The sequence below is a fragment of the Athene noctua genome, chromosome 6 (assembly GCF_965140245.1).
Source record: "Athene noctua chromosome 6, bAthNoc1.hap1.1, whole genome shotgun sequence".
Taxonomy (NCBI): domain Eukaryota; kingdom Metazoa; phylum Chordata; class Aves; order Strigiformes; family Strigidae; genus Athene; species Athene noctua.
Window position 1 is genome coordinate 12,568,734 of NC_134042.1, and position 26,560 is coordinate 12,595,293.

General features: G+C 40.6%; 1 protein-coding gene across 1 annotated transcript in view; it reads left to right on the top strand.

Moving 5' to 3' along the window:
• The window catches only part of STARD9 (StAR related lipid transfer domain containing 9), a 101,200-nt gene that overhangs the window by 69,991 nt on the left and 4,649 nt on the right, over positions 1 to 26,560 (top strand). Inside the window, exons 23-33 of the mRNA XM_074909161.1 lie at positions 2,912 to 3,102; positions 7,483 to 7,966; positions 9,013 to 20,274; positions 21,014 to 21,202; positions 21,993 to 22,176; positions 23,515 to 23,661; positions 24,290 to 24,395; positions 24,987 to 25,129; positions 25,762 to 25,826; positions 25,907 to 26,112; positions 26,475 to 26,554. Coding sequence (XP_074765262.1) covers positions 2,912 to 3,102; positions 7,483 to 7,966; positions 9,013 to 20,274; positions 21,014 to 21,202; positions 21,993 to 22,176; positions 23,515 to 23,661; positions 24,290 to 24,395; positions 24,987 to 25,129; positions 25,762 to 25,826; positions 25,907 to 26,112; positions 26,475 to 26,554 — 13,057 coding nt within the window. The remainder of the gene's footprint in view (positions 1 to 2,911; positions 3,103 to 7,482; positions 7,967 to 9,012; positions 20,275 to 21,013; positions 21,203 to 21,992; positions 22,177 to 23,514; positions 23,662 to 24,289; positions 24,396 to 24,986; positions 25,130 to 25,761; positions 25,827 to 25,906; positions 26,113 to 26,474; positions 26,555 to 26,560) is intronic.

Here is a 26,560-nt window from a genome sequence, read left to right on the forward strand (position 1 = left end):
ATTGCTTATTCTCTGATACTTTATAATACATAGGGGGGAAGGTTCAGCATTGTTGGAAAGTATGGGGAAGGGCTTGTGACCTTCTTTCCCAGCTGTGAAATGATGTTACCTAACTACCTCTGTGAGCATTGTGAGGTCTTTGGATTGAAATGCAACACTGAGTTGTTTCATAACTTAAACCCTGGGTTTCCATTTGTAAACACATTGAACTCTGATAGGCCGATTTTATGGAAAAGATGGCCGAGGGCTAAAAGTCATGGCTAGGAAGAATATGAGACATTTTGGAAGAGGAATTTTATCTAGTTTTAGTCAACAGTTGCAGAACAAGAATTCTGTCTACTGTTTTACTATCATGCTTCAGTTTCCAGCCTTATTGTCAATGATTTACTCAGTCTCATACAGAATAGTGATAATAATGATAAATTGATAGAAGTCAGCTCTTGTGATACTTTCTGATATTTGATAATGTTAATGGATCCTCATCACTCCTCTTGGATGAACATACTTTGCTTCTTTCGCACGTGTCTTGGACTAAGTGACTTGCCCAAGGCCATGCAATTGTCCAGTAACAAATATAGACTCACATTTTTCAGCTTTCATACCACCATAGGAATCAGAGCTTCTATATGTTTGTTAGCAAAACAGGTTAAACACTACCCCATCATCAGAGTATGCACAGAGACTTAGCATTTACAATTGCTATTGAGGTTTATTAGTTTTAAGGTACAGCAAGGAGAGGCTTCGGGTGACATCAGGGCTCTGTTAGGTTTAGTGCATAGGCATCCAGAGGCCTCACCCTGAAGACCTTGCAGTGTAAATATGTGAAAGCACAGAGGTGATACAGCTGCTCTAAAATCAGAGACGTTTTGTCTCAGATCAGTACTTTAACCTTCAGGTTATATGGCTGTTCCATTACGTTTCCCTTGGAAAATACAGAAGATAACCTGGAAGCTGCATTCAGGGAAGGCCTCCCTCAGTGCTGCCATTAAAACCCTGGGAGCTTTTCCTAAATGAGATCCTTCAGCTTTAATACTGTGTTTGAAAAGGGATTCTTCTTTAGTTAACCAGTCTAGTTTTAACCTCTGAGTTTGTCCCCCAGTCGTTGGTGGCATTACAAATACCCGAACAGCTGGAGATTTGTAATGGTCACAGGAGCGTTTCAGTGCTGCAGTGAAGTGTCAACTCAAACCTACTTCAGCTGAATAAAAAATGAGGCATCCCACTCCTGTTTCCCAGGGACCAATTAAAGTTTATCTGAGAGGAAAAAAATTACACATCACAGATTGTTGGCATCTTTGTAGTCAAGCCAAGGACAAATAGATCTTGGAGCTGCCTATTCTTGTCTTTTGTTCCTTTGGGTCCCAAACAGATATTTGGCAGATGACAGTAGCAGATTTTGTACTCTGACTGGTAGCACCGTGTCAGACAATTAAACCAAAGATGTTCCTCTTCAGTTATTCTCACCATGTTACATTTACATAAACGTTAAAACCCAGCTGAATTCTCTTTTCCTCAGGTGAGCAAAAGAGTCACAGTAAGGTTGTAAATTATTGAGAATCTTAAGGCTTTTATGTAGTGAGGCTTTCCCACTGCTTCTTAAGAAAGTGATACGTATGTTCCATGTAAAAGTACTGTAGAAGATTTGTAGGCTTTGGCCGCTTAATTGTTTTATCTGTTTTGTCTGCTAATCTAGCACACAGAATCAAAGTTGTTGCTGTAGAAATGGTCGCTTTGAACACATGTTTACAGTTCTAAGTAGAGATGTCACATTAATTCCCATGTAGCAACAGTCAAATGCTCTTTTCATACAGGTGACCTTGTATTGATAATGATTTTACAAACAACATGATGCTTCCAAAGCATTCCCTTTGAAATTATATTTTTGTTTTCTTTTGACCTTCAGGGGACTCTTCAGAATTTTAATAACTTTTCTCTCTTTAAAACTATAATAAATACATCATTTACTTCATTAGTAAAATATATTAAATTTTTTTCCAAGACTTAAAAGTTTAATTTTTTGAGGTTACACATAATAATGTGGTGTTTAGAAACGAAAAAGTCAGTCAAAGGTCATATAATAACTTTAGTGTTAAAAATTTCTGATGATAATGTGTGGACAGGTAGAATATATATTCCTTTCAGAGGGTTAATGTAATTTGAATATTATCATGGATCATGCTAATAGATAACTATTTTGATTAATACACTCTGTGTGTGTGTGTAAAATTCTGGCACACAGTTACGAACTAAACATCTTGGAGGGAACTGGTTAGTCACTGGTTACCTGTTTTTTTGCAAGGTTAGTCACTTTTCTGGTCACAATTCTGGTCCAAATGTAGAAGCAGTAACCTAATATGGTTATTGCATCCAGAAGACAACTGGGTGATCAAGTTCTTTCCTTGGAACTGCCTGAGACTGTCAGTGTAATCTCAGCAATGCCTGTAACCCTTTCTAGGTTGGAGATTTTTGATGTGAAAACAGAGAAGAGTGCTTGTCATTTCTGTAAAGCACTTTAAAATACTTAGATGACAAATATCCTATATAGTGGTTATAAAATTTTATAACGTATAAACAACCCTGCTCATGAATTTCTTTTTTGGAAGATCCACAGCAAAATGAAAAGTGAAAAGATTTTTAAGATTCTTTTTGATATTATTTTTCTGGTGATGGAATTTTTTGCTTCACCATGAGAGCTTTCATGTTTGCTGGCATTTATGATACCTACAGGATTGTAGCCTGCAGTGACAGGCATATACACAGCTACTTTACCGTCATGAATTTTTGTCATAATGCACCCTTATGAAACAAAACAGTACCTTGAATGTTGTCTTTCTTTAGTAAGATGACTTGTTTTATCACAAATGTTTGGTATTTGTTTCTGGTTTAAATTCACTGTCAGCATTCCTAACAGCAGAGAAATAGATGCTGTGCATGAAGAGTACAAACAGAAACTGAGAGACCAGGAAGCTTTCCACAGAAAACAAATTCAGCAGCAGCAGCTCTATGTTGAAGATTTAAAGCAGCAGATCTTGAGAGGACAGATCAAAGCAGAGCGGGAACTAGAAAATGACCAAGCACTAATCAACCAGCAGATCCAAGAAAGTGGGTACCTGCCTCTTCCTCTCTCTCACTTCCCTTCCATTATTGCATTCTTTCAACCTCTTGATGTTCTTGTCCTGGTTATGCTTTATATTATGGGTGGAACTTTTACTATGACTTATTACTAGTTTTCTCTTATAATTGCCTTTCCCTTGAGAACAGTTACAGAGCTTTGGTTACCAGGACTAAAGGGCCTCCTTTGCAGCACCCCAGCTGGGAGAGGTGGCACCAGCATGCTACTCTCCTGTGGCACTGAGCCTCTGTCTCCTAAGCTGCTCCCCATCCTGCCTCCCTGCAGCTTTGCTCTGCTCATATCTGTAGTGGAATTCTGCCATGTTGCAGTGTAGACCAAGTCTGCTATCGTGTTTTAAGTTTTTCTTGTGATATACCTGTGCTTCACCCAATGAGTTGTTCTAGGAGATTGAAACTGAGATGACTGTGGTAGTTCCTACCATAAGCTTTCAGTGAAAACTGTTCTAACGGGATGTGATAGGAACCAAACAGCACTTCCAAAGCAGCAACTTGTGTCGGTTGAGGTACTCTCTTTACACATTTCATTGATGATGTCACCTGTAACAATATAGACCATTTTCCATGTGCTTTTAATTAATTTCACTCAGTAGGAAAAATGGGGCCATGGCATAAGACCACAGCTCAAACTGAATTTTCTGTGATTGCTATGTGAGTTTTAAATAGTGAAGACAAAGGAAACACATCTGAGAAATAGGCGGGACACTGAAGTTCAGAGATAAAATCCCAGCTCCAATTAAGGAGAAGAGAGTTTCACTGGCTTTTATGGAGTCAGTATTTCCCCACACCCCTGCACTTTTATAGTATGTAGATAGTCTGTGGTAGAAAATGAAGTGCGACAAATTAACACTAAAAATAAGGTGTGGGGTTTATTTACCCTGAAGATGATTAATTAGTGGTGTTTCGTTCTCCATTGCTGAATTTGTTTTAAACCAAAACTGAATTTAAAAAAAGAGGGGCATGCTTTGATTCAAATAGGAATTATTTCTAGGAAGTTCTACAGTGTTATGCAAGGGTGCTAAAGGCTAGATCAGTGATCAGGTTTTGAATGGCAAATAGCTATGTCAGAACATGGAGCCATGGTGTATTTGGAGAGGTATTCTTTAGCGTCAGTGGCTCCTGGCCTCCAGAGGTGCTGCCTTATGTGCAGGCAGACATACTCAGTAAGATGTCTGGGTAGGGATGGGCTGCCCCTTAACGAGTTTATAGTCTGATTCGGGAACATTTTTAACCCTGAGGCATTTTGAGCACTGAAATTGGGTTGTTATAGTGTTCTCTAGTTTGTCTTCTCATGAATTATTTGATCCAGGTTTCTTGATAAGCAAAGTATGCCTATTGCAAAGGCACTGTTCCCACTTGGCAAAGCCTGCTGTTGGTTCCTGGAAGAAGAAAACTTCTGTGAATGTTTGGAAGCTTCTCAGACACAAGCTTATGCAGTCTGCTGTCTTTTAATTATGCCAGCCACAATGAAGATGTTAAAAGGAAATTGTGGTGATGAGACTTAGGAGAAATGGACTTAGGATATGTGGATAGTACAGAGAACCAGGAGAGTTCCCCCAAAATGTCTTTATTTCAAGGCTCCATAGACTTGTTCTTTGCCTCCATCTAGTTCTGCTGGTTTTGCTGTGTTCATGCAAAGCTTAGCCAGGCAGGTAGTTTTTGCCAGCCAAATACAGTTCTTCACTTGGCAACCCATCAATTTCTCCACCTTTTCTGCACCCTCAGTGTCTCAGCTCCTGACAGAGGCAAATTTGTGAGCAGAGATTAATTATCATTTTAGAGCTTGCAGCTCTGTTGCAGGGAAACTCTTATCAGCCAAATATTCTGCTTGCTAGAAACGTGCTGAAGAGGACAGATATGGAAATAGAGTTGAGAAAAAAGCTTTGTATGTGAAAGGTAAAAATATTATTGAGCAAAGTTAAGTAAAATAATTACCAGAATGCTTCCCTTTTATCTGTAGAGTAACCACAGAGTTACAATTCCTACTTCTGTGCATGTGCTGTGTGCAGAGTTGCCAACATAAACGGAACAGGAGACTCATTGTGGTAGGGATCACTAATGAAGGATGTTTTACAAGATCAATAGTCACCAAGCAAATGATGCTGACAACGCCTCTGCACTAATGATTTCTTACATTAGGGAAACTTCCACAGCCCGAAATTCCTCTCTTGCAGCAAAGCTGTGCAGAGCTGTGGGTAGACCTCGTTTGTGACATCAGACTTAAATACCTCTTAATTCCTAACCCCCTGAAAGTGCAATGAAAGGTTGCTTATTTGGTAGAGGACTGCAGATGAAAGGTAAGCCCAGCCAAAAAATTGTTGCTGCTAGTAAAACAGAAGTGGTTTGAAAAGCTTTGGTCCTTTGAGAAATGCTCTACTTGTCAAGGAATGTTGCCTGTGATTTTTACATTGCTTTTTCAGCTAAGGGTATTTTTTATTTGCTTTGTGCAACTGAATATGTGTATTTTTATAGCAGCATAAAAATGAACAAACTGCTTCATTAAGAGAACATGTCCAAGCCATCAGACACAATCTGGTAGTGATGATCTCAGTAATCTGTCTTTAGATTGTTACAGTTCATCATAGCTCAGATTGAAGCAAGTGCACTCTGAAAAACATCTAAGTGCATCCCCTACATAGAATAAAGTAGTTTGCTGTCCAGGGTTAAAAACAAATCAACCTGGTGTTCTGTGTTCTCTGCTGCTTCCCCATTGATTGCAAAGATCAGGTTCAGAGTATTTAGAGAAGACTAAGAGTGTAAGCAGAGGTAACATATTTTATTATTAAATTAGGTTAATTGTTTGGTTTATGAGTATATTTAGCATTTATGAAATATAGGGGACATTAACTCTTTGTGGAGTGGTGATTTTATGAAAAATAGGCATTAACTGGTGGTATGAGCTTGTCTTTTTTGAATTACATTCATCCTGATAGCTAAAGGTTGTGTTGGCTTCACCTGTGTCATTGCCATGGGAGTATTTGATTTATTTCAAGCGCATTACATGCTAAAGTGCTCGTATACAATATACATGGGCTCCCATCAGGCTGTTTTAGCAAGTGCTTGTTGGAGCAGCCATAGTTGCAACCAATAGTAAATTTGTTGGTTGGTGCTATACCTCGGCCAGGTGTCACACAGGATTTGTAGCCGTAGTTGCAACCAATAGTAAATTTGTTGGTTGGTGCTATACCTCGGCCAGGTGTCAGTCTGTTCAGTCTGATGGGTTTGGAGAGGCTGGCAGAACTGTCCGGCAGGTACTGACACGGTGAGTTCCTGGTAGCCTTGTCTTCAACCCACTTGGAAGGTTGCATGCCCATCCCCAGGACTGGTAGCTGGCAGCTGTCCCTCCAAACAAGGCACATCCCAGCTGGGGCGTAGAGAGGGCTAGCCCTCAGGCTTACTGAACTTGCCACCAATAAGGGCGAGCACAAAAATGGCCGTTTCCTGTGCAAAACAAAGGTCCTTAATATGGCTCTGGGATCCCTCATTTTCAGCACACCTAGGTAAGTGAGAGAAAATAGTTTGCAGGTGGGTTTTGTTGGCTCAGTCAAGTTAAGGAGGGCTAGGAGCAAAAGGCATGAAGTTACACAATATTGCAAGTTATCTACATAATAGTTGTAAAACACTCAAATGCTGCTGTGAGAAGTCACTAACATTTTTAAGATTTCACAAATGCTTATTTTTTCACTTGAAATGTAGGAACTTATTAGCCAAAGGCTCATTAGTCTGTGCATGAAATTCCATTTGCTGCATTAACACAGAGGCTCTGGTTAGCTCTATACAACTTCCTCTTCTAGCTCCCTTGTTAACTCTGCTCTCAGTGTACATACATTCATTCACTAAGTAACACATGCAAAGTTTAACATGTGACATCAGAATAATTAAAGCAGAACTCAGTAGCATATTTCACAGCAAAGAGCTATTTAACCCATACTTCACTACTGTGAATATATACCCTATGAAAAGTGCAGAATTTAACTCAGGCCTTTTAATGTTTCCACTGTATTTTAACAACAAAATTGAGGTGATGTTTGAGTGTAATCTTCGAGAAACTGAAACGTTCTACTTTTTGTTTACAAACAAGGTCTTATCCACCAGTCTCCTTAGCTGTAATCAGCCAAGCTTGTATCTTGCAGTTGTTACCCAAGTCCTTATCCCAGTGGAGAGGCTTGTGGTTATGAGTAAAGTTCAGCAATGATGCGTTTTTCTCTAAATGTTTTGTAAGATTCTGCTTTACATCCATAGAAATTCTCTTCTCAGATGAGCTCTCAAGGTGGATTAAATTAAGAAACGAGGTAGTAACAAACTATTTTTCCTATAATTTTTATTTTCTTTCAATCATTGTTTTGTTTACAGACCAGCAGTGGCTTATAAATGAGAATAAACGACTGGCTGCCCTTCAGCAACAGCAGAGGGAGTTTGCAGTGCAGACAGAGCCTACGCTGTATGCAGAGGCTGAGGTACAGAGTACCACTGGGCTGGAGATCTGCCCTTCCCTGCTACAGCAGAACAAGAAGAGACTGGTGCAGCTGGAGCTCTTGCGAAGATATTCCTTAAAAAAGGCAGAAAGAAACATCAGACGGAAAAAGGTCAAATTCCAGCTGGAAAGGATTGTCAAGAAGCAGAAGTTATTGGAAGCCAAGCGAAACCTAGAGCAGCTGGAAGCTCGCTGCTGGCTCGACGAAGAGTGTGTGAAACAATCCCAAATCCTAAATGAAAATAGTGCTGCACAGTCCTCTTCAGATCACCAATTGCAAAAGAGAAGGAAGTCCTTGGGTTCGGGTTCCTTGCAGCACAGTCAGCATTCGTTCTGTAACCCATGTCTGCCCCAGGTACCCAGGTAGGTTAACATCTGCCAATTCCTCTGCACTTTCAAAAGTAATTTAAATTCAGGATACTTTCAGTGGCCACCTATATATAATCCAGAATGCCTTTCAATGTATTGAAACAATCCCAGAACTTGCAATATCAATGAACTTAGTATATTGTATGTCACACTAGAGCTGTTTGTCTTTTTTGCTCAGGTCTGTAAAGTGCACTCCCTGCTTAGCTCTTTGACATGGTCTTTCTTACTGTTTTTTACATTACTCTCTCGTGCCTTTTCAGCATTTTTTTACCTCTTTGTGAATGTTTTCCAGAACTGAATTAACACTTGTTCTTACCTTATTCAAACTGTTGGTAAATACTAATTTCTGCATAATTTTGTCTTGATTAGGGTCAAACTTCCTTCAGAATATTTGTATCATTGGGGTGATTCTGGTTTGGATCTTTACGTTGGCCAGCCTTTCTCAAGCTAAATAAACATAGAATCACATAATTACAGAATCACAGAATGTTTTGTGTTGGAAGGGACTTTAAAGATTAGCTAGTTCTAACCCCCCTGCCACAGGCAGGGATGCCTTCCACTAGACCAGGTTGCTCAAAGCCCCGTCCAACCTGGCCTCTACACAATGCTTAAAAAGATGGGGTGCTAGGGTGTCTATCACAGCATGGTCCTGGAGGCAGGAAATAGCTGAACTCTGCTAAGTGGATTCCTGTGACTTAGAACCATCGTTTATTTTTAACTAAAGTTTGTAAATACTTGAGTCTAAATACCAAGCAATACCACATAGCACCGAGCTATTCCTTTGTGTTGCAGAACGTCTTTCAGGATATCTAGGGGACTGTGCAGTTACTGACAGATTTTTTTATTATTATTATTATTATTATTATTATTATTATTATTATTATTATTATTATTATTCTCTGCTAGAATTTGCTTTTGAAAGGCATTAAGATTGTTGCTTCGTGTATTGTTACTTTTAACTACAAGACATTACTGATGTGGAAGCATTCAGTACATTATTCAAGCAAGGATTGGGCTTTATTTCTTCTTTATTTCCACAGCTGTTTGTTGAAGAGGGAGACTGTCCCAAAGTTATCTACCTCACCAAATATTGATCAATGCTGTGAAGTCAGTACACCAGGGAGATTGTCATCTGTAGAATATCTTTACAAAAGACGTAAAGATGTTTCTGGGAGGGATGACCTTAATGATGAAAAAGAGATCTCCTTTTCAGTCCAGGGGCAGCTAACTGAAAACCAAAAACCATCTTCATTTGGGAAAAAAAAAGGAGCAGAAAAAGACTCTAATGATTCAGCTATCATGGCTTATATCGATAAAAATGATCAAAAAATTGAAGAGTTGGATGACAAAGCAGGGCAGGCTGGATCTCCAAACCAGACCTCTAAAGGCTCCTCTCCTCATCTTTTTAAGGAGAAGGATGAGCCTGAAACCTTTATTACAGGGACAAGAATGACAAAAGCAAAGGTGCTAGGAGATTTAAGTCTGCCTGCAAGTAGCAATCTAGAACAAAATAGAGCTCAGGTATCCAATAAAAAGACTAGAATGGATATCAATGGAAAAGGCCACAGCACTTCTCCAGAAAACTTTCCTAAAGAAATTAAGAAAACAGTGTATGGAAACGCACCATCAGTGCATCTAAACCAAACAGCTAAGAACTGGAAGAGAGAGCCAACCTCAGCCTTGCCAAGTCATGAGAAATCATCGGTGGAACAGCAAGAATTTCTGATGGTGGCAACATCAGTCGGAAATCTCACTAAGATGAACATACAGGCACCGCTCCCTTACATTGAAAAAAAGTGGCACAGTGCTGAGATGCTAAGTGCTGGAGTGTCCAAAACAGCTACAGATGTGCTGGGGAACTGGCAAGAGGATGATGAAAATGAGATTTCTGATACCGACAGTTCCTATTCTGTAGATTCTCTCTCCTGCACTTATGCAAAAGCTTTCACAGAGAAACTGAAACAAGAAGATTTTGACAGAAATAAATGTCTTGCTAACCCAGAAGATTCGGAGAGCGATGACAGTCAGATGTCACAAGACTCTCTAGTAGAAAAGGAAAATAAAGCCAAAAAGCAAAACAAAAGCCGATTTCACAAGTCAAAGGTCCACCATGAGCCAGCTAAACTTTACAAAAGCAGAACTGATCACCACATTTCATCTTTGGTGACATCATATGCAGCTCATAGGAGACTGGGAAAGCCTGAAAGAAGCTTTTCTCTGGACAGCTTAGCTGATGGAGAAGAGATGCCAGCAGAAGATCCAGTAGAAGAATCCAAATCTGATTCATCTGATGAAGTGCCAGCAGAGATTTTTTGGAAGTTACAAACTCCAAGATCACCAACTGTACAGACTGAGGAAGACCATGAGTCCAAGACCTGTGACAGAGATACAGAAGGGACCAATTATGACCTGAAGCTGAGCAGTTCCTTTTATTTGGACACTAAACCACAGCCTGCTTCCAGTAACGCTTGCAAGCAGTTGCTGAGGGGGTCAAAAGTCTCCTTTGTAGAACAAGAAAGGTCTCTTGATAGACAACTGTATTACGCAACTGGAAATCCTTTTCTCACTACTGATGCTTGGTCTTCCTGTGACTCAAAGGTTGACATCAGCAGCCCCAGAATAACAGCACCTTCTTTCCATGAAAATTTGGAATTTCAAGAAGCTCATCTGTGTTCTTTGAGCAAACCAGAGCTTTGGCTGAAGAAAGATGATCTAAAGCAGTCAGCTGCTGAAGTTTCTTTTGTTTCTGGCTCTAAGCAGATACACAGCATTACTCATTTATCACATCATATAAATGAAATAAACACAGTTTTCTCCTCTGACACATCAGAAGTACCTTTACCTGAAACAACAACAACTGCAAGCAGAGTTTCTGAGAGTGGATCATTAAATAAGATTCTTAAGGGATGGACAAACTCTAAGGAAAATTCTTCCTTAGAATCTCAAGATGTAGTGTCCTCATTTGTTAGCTCAGTAGGACCAAGCTCCTCTTTTGTTCCTATTTCAGCAAAGCATGATTATTATGAACATTCAAGGTCAAATCATCCTGAACAAGAACGACTGAATGAATTATCCACTTATAGGTCTACCACTGAACGCACACAAACATTCAACTGTTTGGAAAGCGCCTCCACTGCAGACTGCTTGTCACTGGTATCTAGGAAAGAGGAGCATTCTCTCCACAAAACTCATCCAGAGCTGCCAAAAGATCACAATCTGAAAAAAACACCTTTTATTTCTGTGTTACCCATGCACATTTTGGAGCAGAGAAATGGCTGTGTAGATGCAGATTTAGAAGATGATTTCTTCAGAACTTTTGAAAAAGATGACCTCAATGATGATTACAATAACTTCATGACAAAATCAAGTGTGTCAGATTCAGGCAGTGGAAGTGCATCTGTCAGTGCACCTGCTGCTGAATCTTCCACAGGACTTGCTCGTGATACGACCTCAACACAGACATCTACAGTAAAAGAAGTAAAATTTGGAAACCATGGACAGCTTTTTCCAAGAAGAGAAATGCCAACGTATTGTGACGAAGGTTTCTTTCTCAGTGAATTAAAAAATAAGAACTGCTCTCTAGTAAGCAGTTACGAGCTTCAGACACTGTCTGGACAAGGAGCAGAATCGGCCGTTACAGTAGGTCTCCTCAGATCTGGGGAGAGTAATTTGGAAACAATGCAAGAAACGGATTATGAACAAATATCCACAGAAGAAATAACAACAGAGACAGATTTTTCCTCACAGAAGACAACATATCAATGTAACCCATTAGTTGTTGCTCACAGTGCAAGTTACGACCAATCTGCAACGCCAATAGAGATGTCTCAAAAAGAGATTATCTGTATGGAAGCAAGCACAGATAGTTTGTCAGAGATTGTGCCAGAGGTGCCTTCGTGCAGAGATAATGAAGAATATGAACCAAAGGATGAAGACTTGTCTTCACTGAATCATTATGAATTCAAAACCAAACCTGTTTCAAAAAATTATACCCGTGAATGTGCTCTAGCAGACAGTCAGGCAAGTTGCCTATCCCAACAAATTTCAGAAAATTCTACATTATGCATTGATAATATAAGAGAAGAAAGCAGTGAAAGCAAAGATCACTGTGTTTCAAATTCTCAGGCTGTAGCTCAGAAAGAATTTTCATCCAAATTTGAAAACTTATTGGTAAATGAAGTAAGTTATCTCATAGTGAATGTGAATGGGAAAGACACTGAATCCTTCCCTGCTGCTATTTGTGAGAGTACAAACGATTTTCTCCCAGAGTCCAATGCAAGCATATTTTACAAAGCTTCAACAAAAGCTAATCTTTTTCAAAGTGCATCCGAGACTGAAAATGATGCTAAGCTATTGGAGCATGTAACGATAGTGAAAGGAGATTCTGAAGCTACATCCAATCTTACTGTGGAAGTCAGTGCCACAGAAAGTTGTTCTGATGTACATTCTGGCTGCCTTTGCACAACATGCTCTTCAAAATCAGCAGGGCAGAAAAACAGCACGCATAAGATGGGTGACATTTCTGTGGAATTTGATTCAACCATTCTCTTGGAAACAGAAAGACAGAACAAATCTTTACTTGAATCAAGAGAAGACAAAGAGGCCTTTTTCGAAAGTGATTGCCCAGAGGGTATCTTGCTTGCTGAAGATGATGTAAACTCAGAGTCGGGAAGAGTATTTGAATACGACACAAATACATCAGCTACTGTTTCTCAAGAGGAGAGTCTGTGTATAAATAAGGAATCCAAGTTTTTAAGAAACCCAGAAACCAATCCAGCAGAAACTATCGTTCCTTATCAGAGTACACAAGCAAACACTGGTGAAGAAAGAACAGAATTAATCAACAGTGCAATCAACTTAGAAAAAAATGCATTGGAAGTTAAGTCTAGGCAGATTGAAAACTTACCTGACTACCCAGTAGCCAAAGCCCAAAGTGTAACTGAAGACAGGAGCGGAGAGGATTTTAAAGGCATTAGTCTATCTCAGAATTCAAAGAAACCCGCTGATATTGTAGCTTGTGAAGTTCAGTGTGAGTTTTATACAAATCTGTGCCTGACACAAGAAGATGTGGAGAAAGATGAATTGCAGGTAGTCAGCACCAGGGTAGAACACACTCAGGAATCAAAAGCAATTCTGCATTCTGACAACCAACTTGAAATTAGCAGCTTTTGCCAAAAAGCAAAAAGAGAGAAAATGGAAATAGGGATTTATTCACCAGAGTTTTCTGTTCCTCCCAAAACCACTCCAGCTGTGTGTTCCCACACAACAGATTTTACTCAGAATACTTCAGGCTCCCTTAATAATTGTGAGGGGCTTTTACAGATAAACAGAACAGTAGAAAATGTGTTTAATACAGAGGATGTAGATGCAACGGTACTAATCACAAGTAGTCAAGGAAATGTTTTAGCAAAACCTGAAAACGAAGGACAAGTAAATTCTAACAATTTAATTGAACATTGTGCATCAAACTGTTTGCCCCAGGAAGACAAGGTTAATGAATATGAAGTGACTGGGAGTGAAGAACAAATTATCACGACAAACACCGAGGGGTTGATTATTACGAGGCAAGAAGTCACATGCACAGATGAAAATGGTTTATTTACTGAAGAGTCTCCAGCTTTACATCACGTGTATTGTGACAGAGATGACAAAGAGGAAATTTTAAATCGGTTTAAGATCCCTGAAAGATACCTGACAGCTTCAGAACTTGAACAGAATATGCTGTTAGAAGGTGATGCAAGATACCACGATTCTACTGAACTGAGTGAAGGTGGTGGCTCAGTGGAGTCTGTAAGAGATACAGGGAATGCAGTCATGAAAGATATCGATACGTATGAATATTTAATTGATGATAGTACTGATATTGACCAACACAGAACTGAACAAGAATTTAAAAGTCTCCACTCGAAAGAGGACAGCCATGCGTATATGAGTTGCTCTGTGCGGTATCCTGAGCACGGCTCTTCAGAGAAGTTGAATGCGAGTATCGTTAGAAAAAGACCTGATACTTGTGAGTTGGATCTGGTAGGCTCTAGAGTTGCGGAGGAGCAAGTGCACTTGATGAATCTAGTACAAATGGCCAAAACAGCTGAAGAAAAGCAGGTGTTTGTAGAAAACACGGAGGAGGTAGAACTGATCGTTTTACAAAACCTGAATGAACTATTCCCTGGAAACAAAACCAGCTGCCAAATGACATATGATGACAGCAAATTAAACGAAATCTTAAGAGAAAGCCAGTGGGTGTCTACCAGCTTTTCTAGAAATAACGAAGATATCGGCAAGCAACAAAATCGGCCAGCAACGCTGAAGTCTACTGAAAAAAACAAAGAAGGTTCATTTGAAGACTCCCCGTTCCAGTCTGTAAATCACCTTTTGTATCTTGGAGTAAGTGATGATTCCCATCTTGTTCAAGATGTTCCCACTGGATTGAAAAGACATACAAAACCATCTGGCATCATACAAAAACATGCTGGAACTGGAGCTGTTCTGCCTTACTATGAAACGTTAATGGAGAGCGAGGTCTGTGTTGGCACACCAGCTGCAGTCAACAAAATGGGAGAAGACAGGCTTTCTGATAAAATACAAACTAAGAATGTAGCTTTTCTGCAAACCAGGACCACACAGGACAGTCAGGAGGAACAATCCTTTATATATAACAGTGCACCTGATTATGCCCTATCTGAGCAACCTGTCAATGCAAACAGCTCTTCCAATCCCTACAGTGCAGGTGGTCCCAAGTCTGAAACTGCTGTACTTCAGCAAGTGGCAAATGGAAACTCATTTTCCTTGGAAAAAGTAGATTCTTCTGAAGATACAATTCAGGATGTTAATAAAGCTCACGAAGACCACAGTGTGGATTTAATGGTTAATAAGCTATCCAAAGGCTGCCTTAATTCCTTAGAAGATACAGCTCAAGAGGAAAAGGGTGCTGTTGTGCCTGATTCACTGCTCTTGGATAATTCAAACCTGCTTTCTTTGGAGAAAGAAGTGATGGAAGATATAGGGGGAGGGGAAACACATTCTTTACTAGAAAGCTCTTCTCAAAAAATGTTTCACAATATTAGTACACCTCGGAAAGTACTTCACTTGGGGAGTTCACCACAGCATGATGGGAAGGAAAAAATTTTAAGCACAAACTATGCTACAACAAACAGTAAAAATGAAAATGCAGGGTTTCCTGGTGTAGCTGGTTATCAGCATGAGCCCAGAGAAAATCAGGGACACAGGACTTCTAAAGAGTGCTGCATAGACCAGCTGGGCAGCACTGTTTCCAAGAATGCTTCAGCCCTCTCAGAAGGCCTGAACAAGTCTCCATGGGAAAATCCACATTATAGTAAGGAGTTTCTAAATTATAATAGGAACTCTGGCAGTTCTGAATATTCTCCTGGTCTCCTGGATCATCCAGCATCATCTGCTGATGTTCTGATTGCCAGCAATGGAGACAAAGGTAAAAACGATGCTGTTATCCCTGAAGAAACAAAATACTTTGAAGGTGAATCAACGGATTTAAGTGTATCTGTAACTTTCCCTGGTGTTTCTCAGACAAGAGATGAAAGGAAAAATAATTCTGCAGTTGCAGAGGCCATATACACTCAGAATAATAAACTCCCTGAAAAAGTTGCAGGAACAGATCAAAAGGAGAAAATAATTCAAGGTTCTTTCCAGAGTTGCAGTGACATAAAAGAAAATAAAATTCATGAGTACTCAGAAAAATACAGTAACACTTCTAGTGTGACGGTACCAGAATTGGGCTTGCTTACTTTTCAGAGTCAAGGACAGAATGGCAGTAAAGAATCAAAGTGTCTTCCACCCTACTTTGCAGAAGATACTCCAACTGATACACCATTTCAAAGCTCCAAGAACTTCACTGCTTTTGACACTGCTTGTTTATTTGATGACTCAAAATCTCTAATATTTAGTCAGCTTGAGGACTCCCTCCAGAATACCTTTCTGACTGAGCAAGTGTCCTCTAGTTCTTCAGGTGTGTGCTCTGTAAAAGAAGGAGATTTTTCTCAAGCATTTTCAAGTGTCAATCACCTATCCTTAGCACCATTTTCAGAGTCTTCTTTAACTGCAGACACAGGCCATGGTGAAACCAGCACGTATGATATTTCACATTCAAGTATATTGAAACATTCTCCATTTGCTGCTTTGCAAATACAGGACACTCAGTCCGATAAGGCTGTGGTTTTCGATGAACCAATATGTGCTTCAGGAAGTATTTTACTTTCTCTTGCAAAAGAAAACAGGCATTGTCCAGTATCAGACACAGACTCTACTTCATATAAAAATTCAGCTGTAGATGGGGAACCTGTATATGGAAGTAATCATAAAAATCTTGACAATGATATAAAAGATGATGAGCACTACTGGGGTAAAGTTCCACCACAAAAAGCTTTCACAGAACACATAGAGAAAGTACTAAATGGTAATTCTCTTTTATTACCATCATTACCTTTCTGGGATACTGGAAGGGCAATTCTTGTTAAAGACGGACAAATGAGAAAAATACTTAATAGAAATGAGGAAGAACTGCATTCAAATACTGAGGCTGAACATTTTGCAGTAAAGTCAGAGCAGAGAAAAACGTTAAGTAGAGAACCTGATGAAAAGCAAACTACTGTATCCTCAACTTCTGCAAATGAATTAATGGGCTCGGAAGTTACAGTGTCGGAAAAGCTGTGTCCCGGGGATGTTGATGTGGATGCTGAACACACCTGCAATTCATTTAGTCCAACATATCCCACGTATAGCAGAAGCACCGATCCCAGAAGACTGTATTGTACTGTCTTGGGCTTTGGAAAACAACCTGCAGATCTGCAAGATAATTGTCAGTATGTACCTACAGGTAAACAGATAGAACAGGTGCCAGATAGAACAAATGCAGATGGTAGAAAAGAGATTTGTCTTGGCAAAAATAATACAGGTTCAAGCATTGATAGCCCTGCTGATGATGCCAGTGCAGACAATTGTTCAAGAGGAGAAGCTATAATGAGAAATAAGACTCTGAAATCAGAAAGACTAAGTTTTTCTGTGATGAATAATGAAAGTACCCCCATAAAGTTTTTACCACAAAGCCATGATTTGCCTCCTCAAGATTCCAAACTGGTGCAACTTAGGAGCAAAAGATCATATTCTACTACACGGAATACAAAGAGCTGTAAACAAAGTGAACAGAGACCTTATTTACAAAGTCACAGACTATCAGCCCCAGCTATTGCCGTCTTCTCTGATACAGAATATACTTTGGAAGCTTCAGCTAAGGCAGATCCTTTGTTATATTCTGCATCTAAATCACTACAAGATTTAAATATGAGTGTTGAGCCTCCATCACCAACTGAAGAAGATCTTCACGGGATTGAAAGATTTTCAAAGCAGGAATCAAAGAACTTTTTACAGGTTAAATCTAAACCCAGATTTCAACAAAGAATGGCACAAACTAAGAAGCTTGCAAACTGTGATCCCAACAACTTACAAAATTTTGCAGCAAGAACCCACAGCAGCCAGTCTTTAAAAGACTGTACTACTCAATCTCCACCATCCTTACTGCACACAGCTCACAGTTCTGTGGGTGGAGAAGCAAATGTCCATTCAAAGAGTAGTTCTGTAGCTCAGTGTAGTGAAGGGAAAGCTGAAGAAGATGGATACCAGCCAGAAACAGATTTGTTTTTGCAAGGCAATAAAGATACAATGCATTTTAGTTCAAGTGATATCAACCCATACATTCATCTGTGGCAACAAGATGGGTCATGCAAGATTGGCTGGAAACAGTATGTTTTTGGAAGTGCAAGTGATGTCTCTTGCAACCAAATTCCTTTAAACCTGGAAAATCGTAAAGTTATGAGATGTTCCAGTGTAGACAATGGATTGAATTCTCAAAACTCTCCTTTTCGTTCTCATCTCAGTTCATATGCTACAGCAAAAGTTTTATCAAGCACTTTAAGCAGCATTAAAGGTCTTCAAGGATGGGACAATGTCAGACAAGACTTTAATTCTGCATATTTGAGTGACAGTACCAAGCAATATAGCAGTGTTTCCAGTGAAACATTGGAAACTAATCCAGAAAATAACACTGCTGAATTTGAGAGCCCTTCTGCACAACCTGGTAACTCTTCAATACAGGTTGATGAAATTGTACTTTTATATCCTTCTGAGTCTGAAAGGTCTTCCAAAAAACTACCGGGGATTACATGTGAGCAAGGAACACAAACAGCAACTACAGGAAGGTATAAAAGGCAGAGGAGACATCAGAGAAGCTATACAGATGTTTCCACAAGAAAGCAGGAAACAAACAGAGACCTATTTCATCAACCTTCTTCTTGGACAAGCATGCAGAACCTGTCCATGCATCTGTCACAGCTTCTTCAGAACACTTCTGAGCTGTTGGGAAACCTCTCCCAACAGAGTGTTATAGATAATGAACAGAATGCCAAAATCAACCAAAGAGGAACTGAAGAGGTTGTAAAGGCTACTAGATCAGATAGCTGCACTCAGACTACAGCAGACGTAGGCACTCAGACTGAGAGTTTGGAAGAACCTCAAAGCAAACATGAACAAAAACATGGGAAAGTAAAAATGGAAAATGAATTGAGGGCACCTCGGGCAGTAAACATTGCTTGGAAAGGAATAGGTGCAGATGCAGTAGGTAGGATTCCAAAAAGGAAAGAGGAAACACTCTCTCCTGAAGAAAGAACACAAGAACGAACAGGGATGAGAAATCTGGGCAATTCTGACTTCCATGACAGCCTTGACAGCATTTTGGAAGACTCCTTTATGCGCCTGCCTCTCCTGCCCAGAACCTCCACTCCTATCTCGGATTTTCAAAAAACATCATTAAATGCACAGCAGAATGTTGCTTTTGCTAGTACCAGAGTTTCATCTGTCGCATCATCTTCGCTGAGTTCAGGGCAAGATGGTTCTTCGTGCACTGTAGTTAGCAGCCCTACTAATAGCACCTCTCAATCTCTGGCATCTCACGCTCGGGATAAAAGAAGCATCAAAGAACTAGAGGTTCCAGCAGAAAGAAAATATTGTTACAAAAACACCCTGCTAGTCGATAGGGCCTCTTCCCCTATTCTTACTCTTAGTGCTAGTCCCAGCAGCCAGGCTGCTTTTAGCAAGTCTGCCTGCTCTGTGAAGGAACCTCTTGGATATTCCAGTGATGCATCAAGTCCCCTTCACCACCAGAGAAAGCAGAGGGCAGGTCCACAGTTGAGCGTGCAACTCCATGTGGACAATTTTTCCCAGACAGAAACAGACAGCGAGTCTATTGTTTCTAGAGAATGTAAAGCCATCTTTAAAAAGACATCTGGAAGTTTCTCAGGTGAGAAAGCAGCCAAAGAGCTTTTAGAAGAGGGTGGTTCAGAAAACTTGGAACAACAGCATAGACTCGCGGTTGACACGCACACCACCATTTGTGCAAAACGTCTCTATCACTCTAGTAGTACATTGGAGGTGTCAGACCACAGGGAAGTTTTAACAGGTGATGTCAGAGACTGCAGTCCACTGGCACGTTCACTTCATTGCATGTATGTTACGAGGGGAGGAAGAGGTTCTTCAGCTGGAATCGGACACGTAAAATACGTTGGTAATTCTGATACTGCTTTGGTTCATAACTACTCACTTCCAAATGCTGACTTACTTTTTAATCAAAAAAATAGTGCCACTTGTTCAAGTAAGACAAATGCTGGTATGTCCTCAGAACCTCTGGCAGAAGCACCTTCTCTACAATTTCATGATTTCTTCTGGAAAAACGAAAACAGCTGCCCTCCCCCACTCTCTGATGTGAGTGATGTGCAAACTTCCTTCCAAGATGACAACACAGGTTCTGTCACTGAAAGCGAGTGTGATACAGAAATTCCTCTCAACAAAAATACTACTTTTGCAAAGTCCTACAGGCCTCGGAGCTACAGTCTCCGTGACTTACCCATACACAATAAATTTAGCAACTGGTGTGGTGTTAAGGGCAGCCCTCCTCCTTCATTGCTGAGCCTCAGTGGCAGTGTGACTGATTTACGAAGTCAGGCAGAAAAGAAACCTCGAGGCACACAAGCAACAGAAACGGAAGGGAACTCCCAGCTTTCAGACAGCAGGAGCAGAGAGATTGAAAGACTTCAGAGAGAGCGTGCCCAGATTATGTCTGGCATTCACCTGGACCTGCATCAGCATCCCCTCACTGTGGAACTGGCCGAAGCAAAGCTCAATTACGGCATCGGGGAGACGGACGCCCTGCTGAGGGTCCTTCAGAGCGGAACTGCAGACGACCTGGTGGCCGTTCCAGTGAAGCAGCAACTTTATGAAAGGTAAATTACTTGAAGTAGTGTTGTATTGAGTGTTTTGATGCTTCATGTACACTTCACGCGGCATAAATAACATGCAGTAATGAGCACTTAATCATGTAATCACACTGAGAGAACTGTATGTGAAGAGATATAGTATTAAGCTTATTTTCCATACAGTTAAGTAATTCATTTAAGACAAAATCTCGGGGTCACTTGAAGAAAATAAGGAAAATTTAAAGATTTGGTGCAAGTCAAATCTAGCGTCATCCCACTCTTAAAATTTCTAGCAGCTGTGAGAGTGATCCTGTGTACCTGTTGATTATGGGAATATATTTCATTGATTCATTGCAATGTATAATCACATACATCCTATTTATGGGAATACCTCGTAATAAATGAATAAGTGAATAAATGCTGCTGTATGAGTATGCAAAAAATATTTTAAACCCCTGTAAATATACAAAATACATTATTAAAAAATCAATTTGCCTCTCAGCCATTACAGGCAGTAACCAAGACCACCTTATGCATTTCCTACTTGTTATAAAACAGCGGAGTTTTAGAATTTCTGCATCGTCTGTTAGCATGCAACCAAAGGGGTATTTGCAAGGGGACTGCATGGTATTAGATACCTATAAATATTACATTACAAAGCTACCTAATATTTAAGTGTTTTTAAAAAATCAGAAAATGTAACTTTGCGGGGGTGCGTTTTGTTGCTCTAATCAAATTTGTTTAATCTAATTTGTTTCCCTGACAGACACATGAGGACTATTGAAACTCTGAGGAAGGAAAGAGAAAAAAGGCTGCAAAGAAGCCGGAGTCTGAGTCCCCAAAAGCATTTGAGTCTCTTGCAGACGCTGGATGCAAGTCAGAGGGATCTGGATCTCCCCAGCAGACGCCGAGAATATCTGCAACAACTGAGGAGAGATGTGGTGGAAAATACCAGGTAGGGCATCAGAAATCTGTTTTGGCCTGATGATGTTAACAGTGTTCGCAGAGGGTGCACGTTAATGGTTCTTACTGCTGCCTGAGACTTCTGAGGCAGGAGAATTCTGCTCGATGCGCAAGTGTTAAACTTTGGGATAGAAAGTGCTGTCAGGGAAAAAGTGTGCTTAATTTTAGAAAACATCCATTAAAACCTTCTGTCTAGTTTATCTCTGTTCATAACAAGTGTCTATTTTGTGTATGATGTATGGGGACAGCCAGGTGTTCAGTCTTGACTCATTATAGACCAATCTGTCTTCTTACTCCTTCACTAACTTAAAACCCACATGAAATAGTTAAGTTTCATGTTAAATATCAAAAAAGTTCTTCTGCAACCCTTCACCATTTAGAATTTGAGTTTCTCATCCCCCACCATATCCCCTAAATGACTTTTGCTTCCTTTGCAGTAGCTCAGGAGAGGGTTGTTTTCCCCAACACAATTATTTTGTGTGTGATATGCCAAAGCGGTAACCTTAGATCATGTGGAGAGATGACTTAGAATCTAGTGCAGTCCCTGGAGTGATCTCACTGGTAAACAGGACTTGCAGTCTGAATAATTTTCCCAGGTTAATGTCCATGCAGCCTTCAGTGAGCAAAGAGAAACTTTTTGGAGGCTTGTGGGGTGGGTTTTAATTGTTTTTCTGGCAAGTTTTCCTGTTCAGTGTTGCAAGATGATTTTCTCGTGGCGTTTTGTTCAGGTGACCGCACTTCAGGTAATTACGTGTGTTTCCCTCACTTGCCTTTCCTTACAGAGTTCAAGAACCACAACGAAGAAGCATTCAGCATCCTTCAGACATTGAATTGTTGCTCCGAGACTACCAGAGGGCACGAGAGGAAACCAAAACTGAAATTGCACGAGCTAGGGACAAACTTCGGGAGAGAGCCGAGCAAGAGAAAAGGCGTATACGGGAGCAAATACTTTCTCAGTTACAGAAGGTGAGCATTACAGAGGAAACTATTATGCATTATTCACATCACTGCATTTTTTTAAAAGAAAATTTTCCATGGCTAAGTTATTCTCCTGTTTGATAGACATCAGCATAGAAAAACCAAAGAATTAAATGCAAATTTGTGCTTAAAAAGATCTTGGTAATACTGAACTGATACTGTTCATGCTTCTGAACTACATCTTCCTGAAGCCACATTTTATGTACAAGAAACTCCTTATGTTTTCTCATCGGATTGAGCTCATACAGCCATCCCGTGGGGCATCTGCCCAGTCTGTGGAAGAGTTTTGCTAAGGTAAACTGAGTTCATTTCAGTATATCCTTAAACACAAAGACCATTATTCTTTTCTTTCTTCTATTTCTCTTTTTAGATTGTCCTCTGTGTGTGTATTTGTTCTGTACATTTTTTTTTCCTTCTACACTTGGTTACCCATCTTGCACAGTCAGGGAAGTGTGTGCGTTTTTCTCCCAGGTGCAAGGACAACACCTCCTTAGGCCGTGTCTGTTCTGCCCAGTTTCTAGCTGTGCTTTTATGCAGTAACCTCTGTCACTGCCTGACAACGCAGCTTCAGTCATGGCTGCAGGCCTCCTCTCCTCATAAGTGTCTGTGTGTATCAGGTGTGAAATGCGGTGAACACTCATTTCATTGCTCTGCACCCTTCAAGGCACCTCAAATGCAGGCACCTCCACTGGATGGCTGGCTCTTACCACACCTGCTGCTCTATTTTTCTTGTGAAATGTAGGCGTACTTCACTGGAGTTGGGAAGCCAAACTTAAAACTGCACTTGAAAGTATAAATAATCTTGAGGTTCTCAGTGTTTTCTTATTACATCATTTTTATTTCAACTTCTGGGCTGGCATTGGGTAGTTGCACTGGTTAAAGTAAAATCTTTAGTCTTTTACAACTACATTTGAGCAGCAAGTTAAGTCAGGGGCTACTCAAGAAGTAGGCAAAGAGCAACAAATGGGACTGAAAAGTGAATTATTTTTTTAAAAAACGTTCTTTTTTCCCTTAAGAGCATCCTACCATTGGTTTGATAGCCTGGACTGTTGTATGTGAAGAATAACAAGAGCAGAAGCTGCATTTTCCCAGCCTGCCAGGTTTTACAGGGCAGTTTGATCTATGGCTTATATAATCTGAGTCCTTGAGACGAGGCTGCTTATTTCATACTTTCTGTATGGCAACAGCTTTTGTCCTGTCAACACTCCTTGAAAGAAATCTATAGATTATTCCTCTTTCAGTGCTGTTATCACAGATTTGACTAGCTGTTGTGCATGGTAAGTTTTGTGTGGTTTTTTGTTAGTAACACCACAATGCTAATTACAGGAAGAAGCAAGGCTGAAGACTCTTGCAAGTACGAGCACTTTGTGTACAGACTCCAGCCTCAGCCTCTCCTCTGGCCCTACGTCTGGTTACAATAGCAGCAATACTGCTACCTATACTGCAAGTAACCTCAGCAGCCAGGAAGGACAGGTGAGAAACAACTGGCCTGTGAGGCTGATCTCTCCTGATTCTTCAGCACTAACAGATAACGTAGGAACAGCAGACTTTTTTTGAGAGGGTTTGTATTCTGTCACAGCTCTCAAGCAATACAAATTGGTGTCACTAGTATATAGAGGGGTGACACAGGGTGGAGGGAGCGTTACCGTGTAATTCCAAAGGACAGAGACACCTTTATTTTTCTGAGTGCTTTTTTGTTTCTAAGCTCATAGATAAAAACCAGATAGCATTACTATTGTCAGTAATACCCCTCTGTCAAATGTTTTAGAAACAAGCCTCTTCTTGCCACAAACCAGCATCTGATATTCTCAGTGTGCCCCCCTCAGTGATGCATATATTGACTTCAGAGTTTCTGTGAATATGAGCTTACCTGAAGTTACTTTCTGCAGTGCACCTGTGCTAGCTCCTTACACTTGGCTTGCTAAATTTCCCGAGTCAAGGCATCACTTCATAACCAGGGGAAAGGCAAAGGAGTGACCTTATGATGAATCTTCCAACTTTGTAAGGCAGATTTGCTATGAATATTCTACTTGCTATGTAACATGATTTGTATTTCCCAGTTCACACCGAAAGCTCTCCCTTCTACTCTTTTTTAAATCAGGTTTCTTCTGGAAATGCTTTGCTTTCAAGAGATACACGAGGTCGTTCAGCTGTTAGAAACAGTCAGCTGTATGCATTAGAGCAACTACAGAAGGATTCAACATTTGGTAAGTAGAACATATGTCTGTTTGAGTTGTATCCCAAAGCCTAATGAGATTTGTTATTTGTGCAAACCAACATCTAATCTGATCCTCAGTATTTTGGGGATGTCCCTGCCATTCATGACTTCAGACAAATACTGTCAACCAGTAGCCAGAGCTTGCTTAGAATTTCTTGAATAAGTAAATGGTGATTTGATCCCTCTGAACTTTGTCTTTCGATGTGGTGACATCAAAGCACAGCGTTCTGAGAGGGTGTGAGGAAGGTGCTTTGAATGAACCAAGGAAGCCTTGAGGGGCTAAAGCTGCAACGAGTAGAGGATTGTACATGTAAGTTCTTATTTTTATCTTCAAGGCTGATGTCGCCTATTCTTTAGGTTAATTTATTAGCTTACATGTGGTAATAACCATTAAACTTGAGAAATGTGAGATGTAACTGTAGGAGCCAACACACAAGTTGTCTAGATAAGGGATGTTACCAGTCAGTGCTTCAGCAGGATCAGGTGCATTGGGTGCTCCAACAGAGGCTTTAAATCTCTACAACTACAGAACAGTAGTGGGTTTCCTTTTTTTTATTCCCCTGCGGTTTGTTTCCCGCAGAAGCCAGCAGAATTCAGCCGCCTCTTCCTTCGAGTAGCACCAGCTGCCGGTTCACTCATGGATTAACTATTTCCGTCAGCTCCTCTTCAACAAAAGGCTACCAAGATTTATCCAAACATATCTTGGCCAATGCTACCACTGAGGTAAGTAAATAGCAGAGTTTCACCTATTCCTGTACCTCCTACTGGAAACTGTAGCAAAACTGGGTGGGACCAGCCTGGTGCTACACTGCCAAGAGTTGCCCATTTGTCAGTTACAGACACTGAGCAGTTTAAGTGTTGGGGGAAGACGAGCCAGGCTGCAGCAGGGGGGTTCACAAGAGCCTGCTGCACGTTAGCTGAAATGTTTGAGTGATGCCGCTGAAAGTGCTGAACTCCTCCAGCGTCCAAGGAGTTCTACAGCACAGGTTTTACGTATCTGCGTATGCCAACTGTGGGTGTGTAGTTAGAAGGGAAGTGTACCAGCCTTGTATTTCACACCAGGTAGCATCACCTCAACACCGCTTGGAGATACACGCTCCCCCAGCTCCTGTTTTCTCACAATAGTTGAGGCTAGTATACACCTTAGGCTTGTATAGAGAGACATCCTCCTTCAGCAGAGAAGACAGGCAAGTCAGCCTGGCTGTTAGTACTCCCTCAGGTTTACTAGCACTGTAAAACTAGCTCAGTAGTTTGAGTAGAAGATAGTGTAGCGGCTGATGTAAATGTAAAAGCTGAACGCAGTTTGTAGTTTATACAATGTTCTCTTACCTGGACATTTGTCACTGTTTCCTAAGGTAATGGCTGCATGTTCTCATAACCTGAGGAACCTCTACACCTGCCAGGCAACAGCTGGCTGGAAGTAAGTTTATGGTGGGTCTTTACTACGAGAGGCCCATTTTGGTACTGGGCGAATGCCTTTCACTTACCTGTCTTTGACAGGTACCAATGTACAGAAAAAGAGGTGCTGGTTTACTACAAAGTGTTCCCCTCAGCAACAAGGCATGGGTTTCTGGGAGCAGGAGTGATAGAAAGACCTCTCCCCTGCGTGTGGGGACTAGTGCGGGATCCTGGCAAACGGCATCTGTACGACAGAACTATCAACACCGCGCGAATACACAAGAAGGTGACCAGCCATATTCAGCTGGGTGAGCATCCACACAAACGACTGGCCCCCACTGTCTTTATGTACTTTCTCAGCTCAGGTTAACAGCTGGGAAGAATCTGACTTCATTTGCAAAGTAAGGACAATACCGAACACACCTTGCTGCAGCAGTACAGCTAGAGCCAGTGCTTTGAAAGTCGAAATAAATCTTGAAATAAATAAATAAATAAATGCTTGAAAAAGCATCTTAATGACACGTTATAGCATCACCTAGAGTTCTGCTCTTAGGCAAAAAGACGTCAAAATAAAATACACATGTGCATTTAAAGGGTGGGGGAAATTGTGACAAGTTAAAGTTGTCAAAATCTAATACCCTTTTTTTTTTTTTGGTGGTGTTTTTCACAGTATATTTAGTGACTGATACCTCCCTGTGTTACCTGAAGCAACCTCGGGATTTCTGCTGCATTACTGTAGAAGCCAAAGAGGTAAAG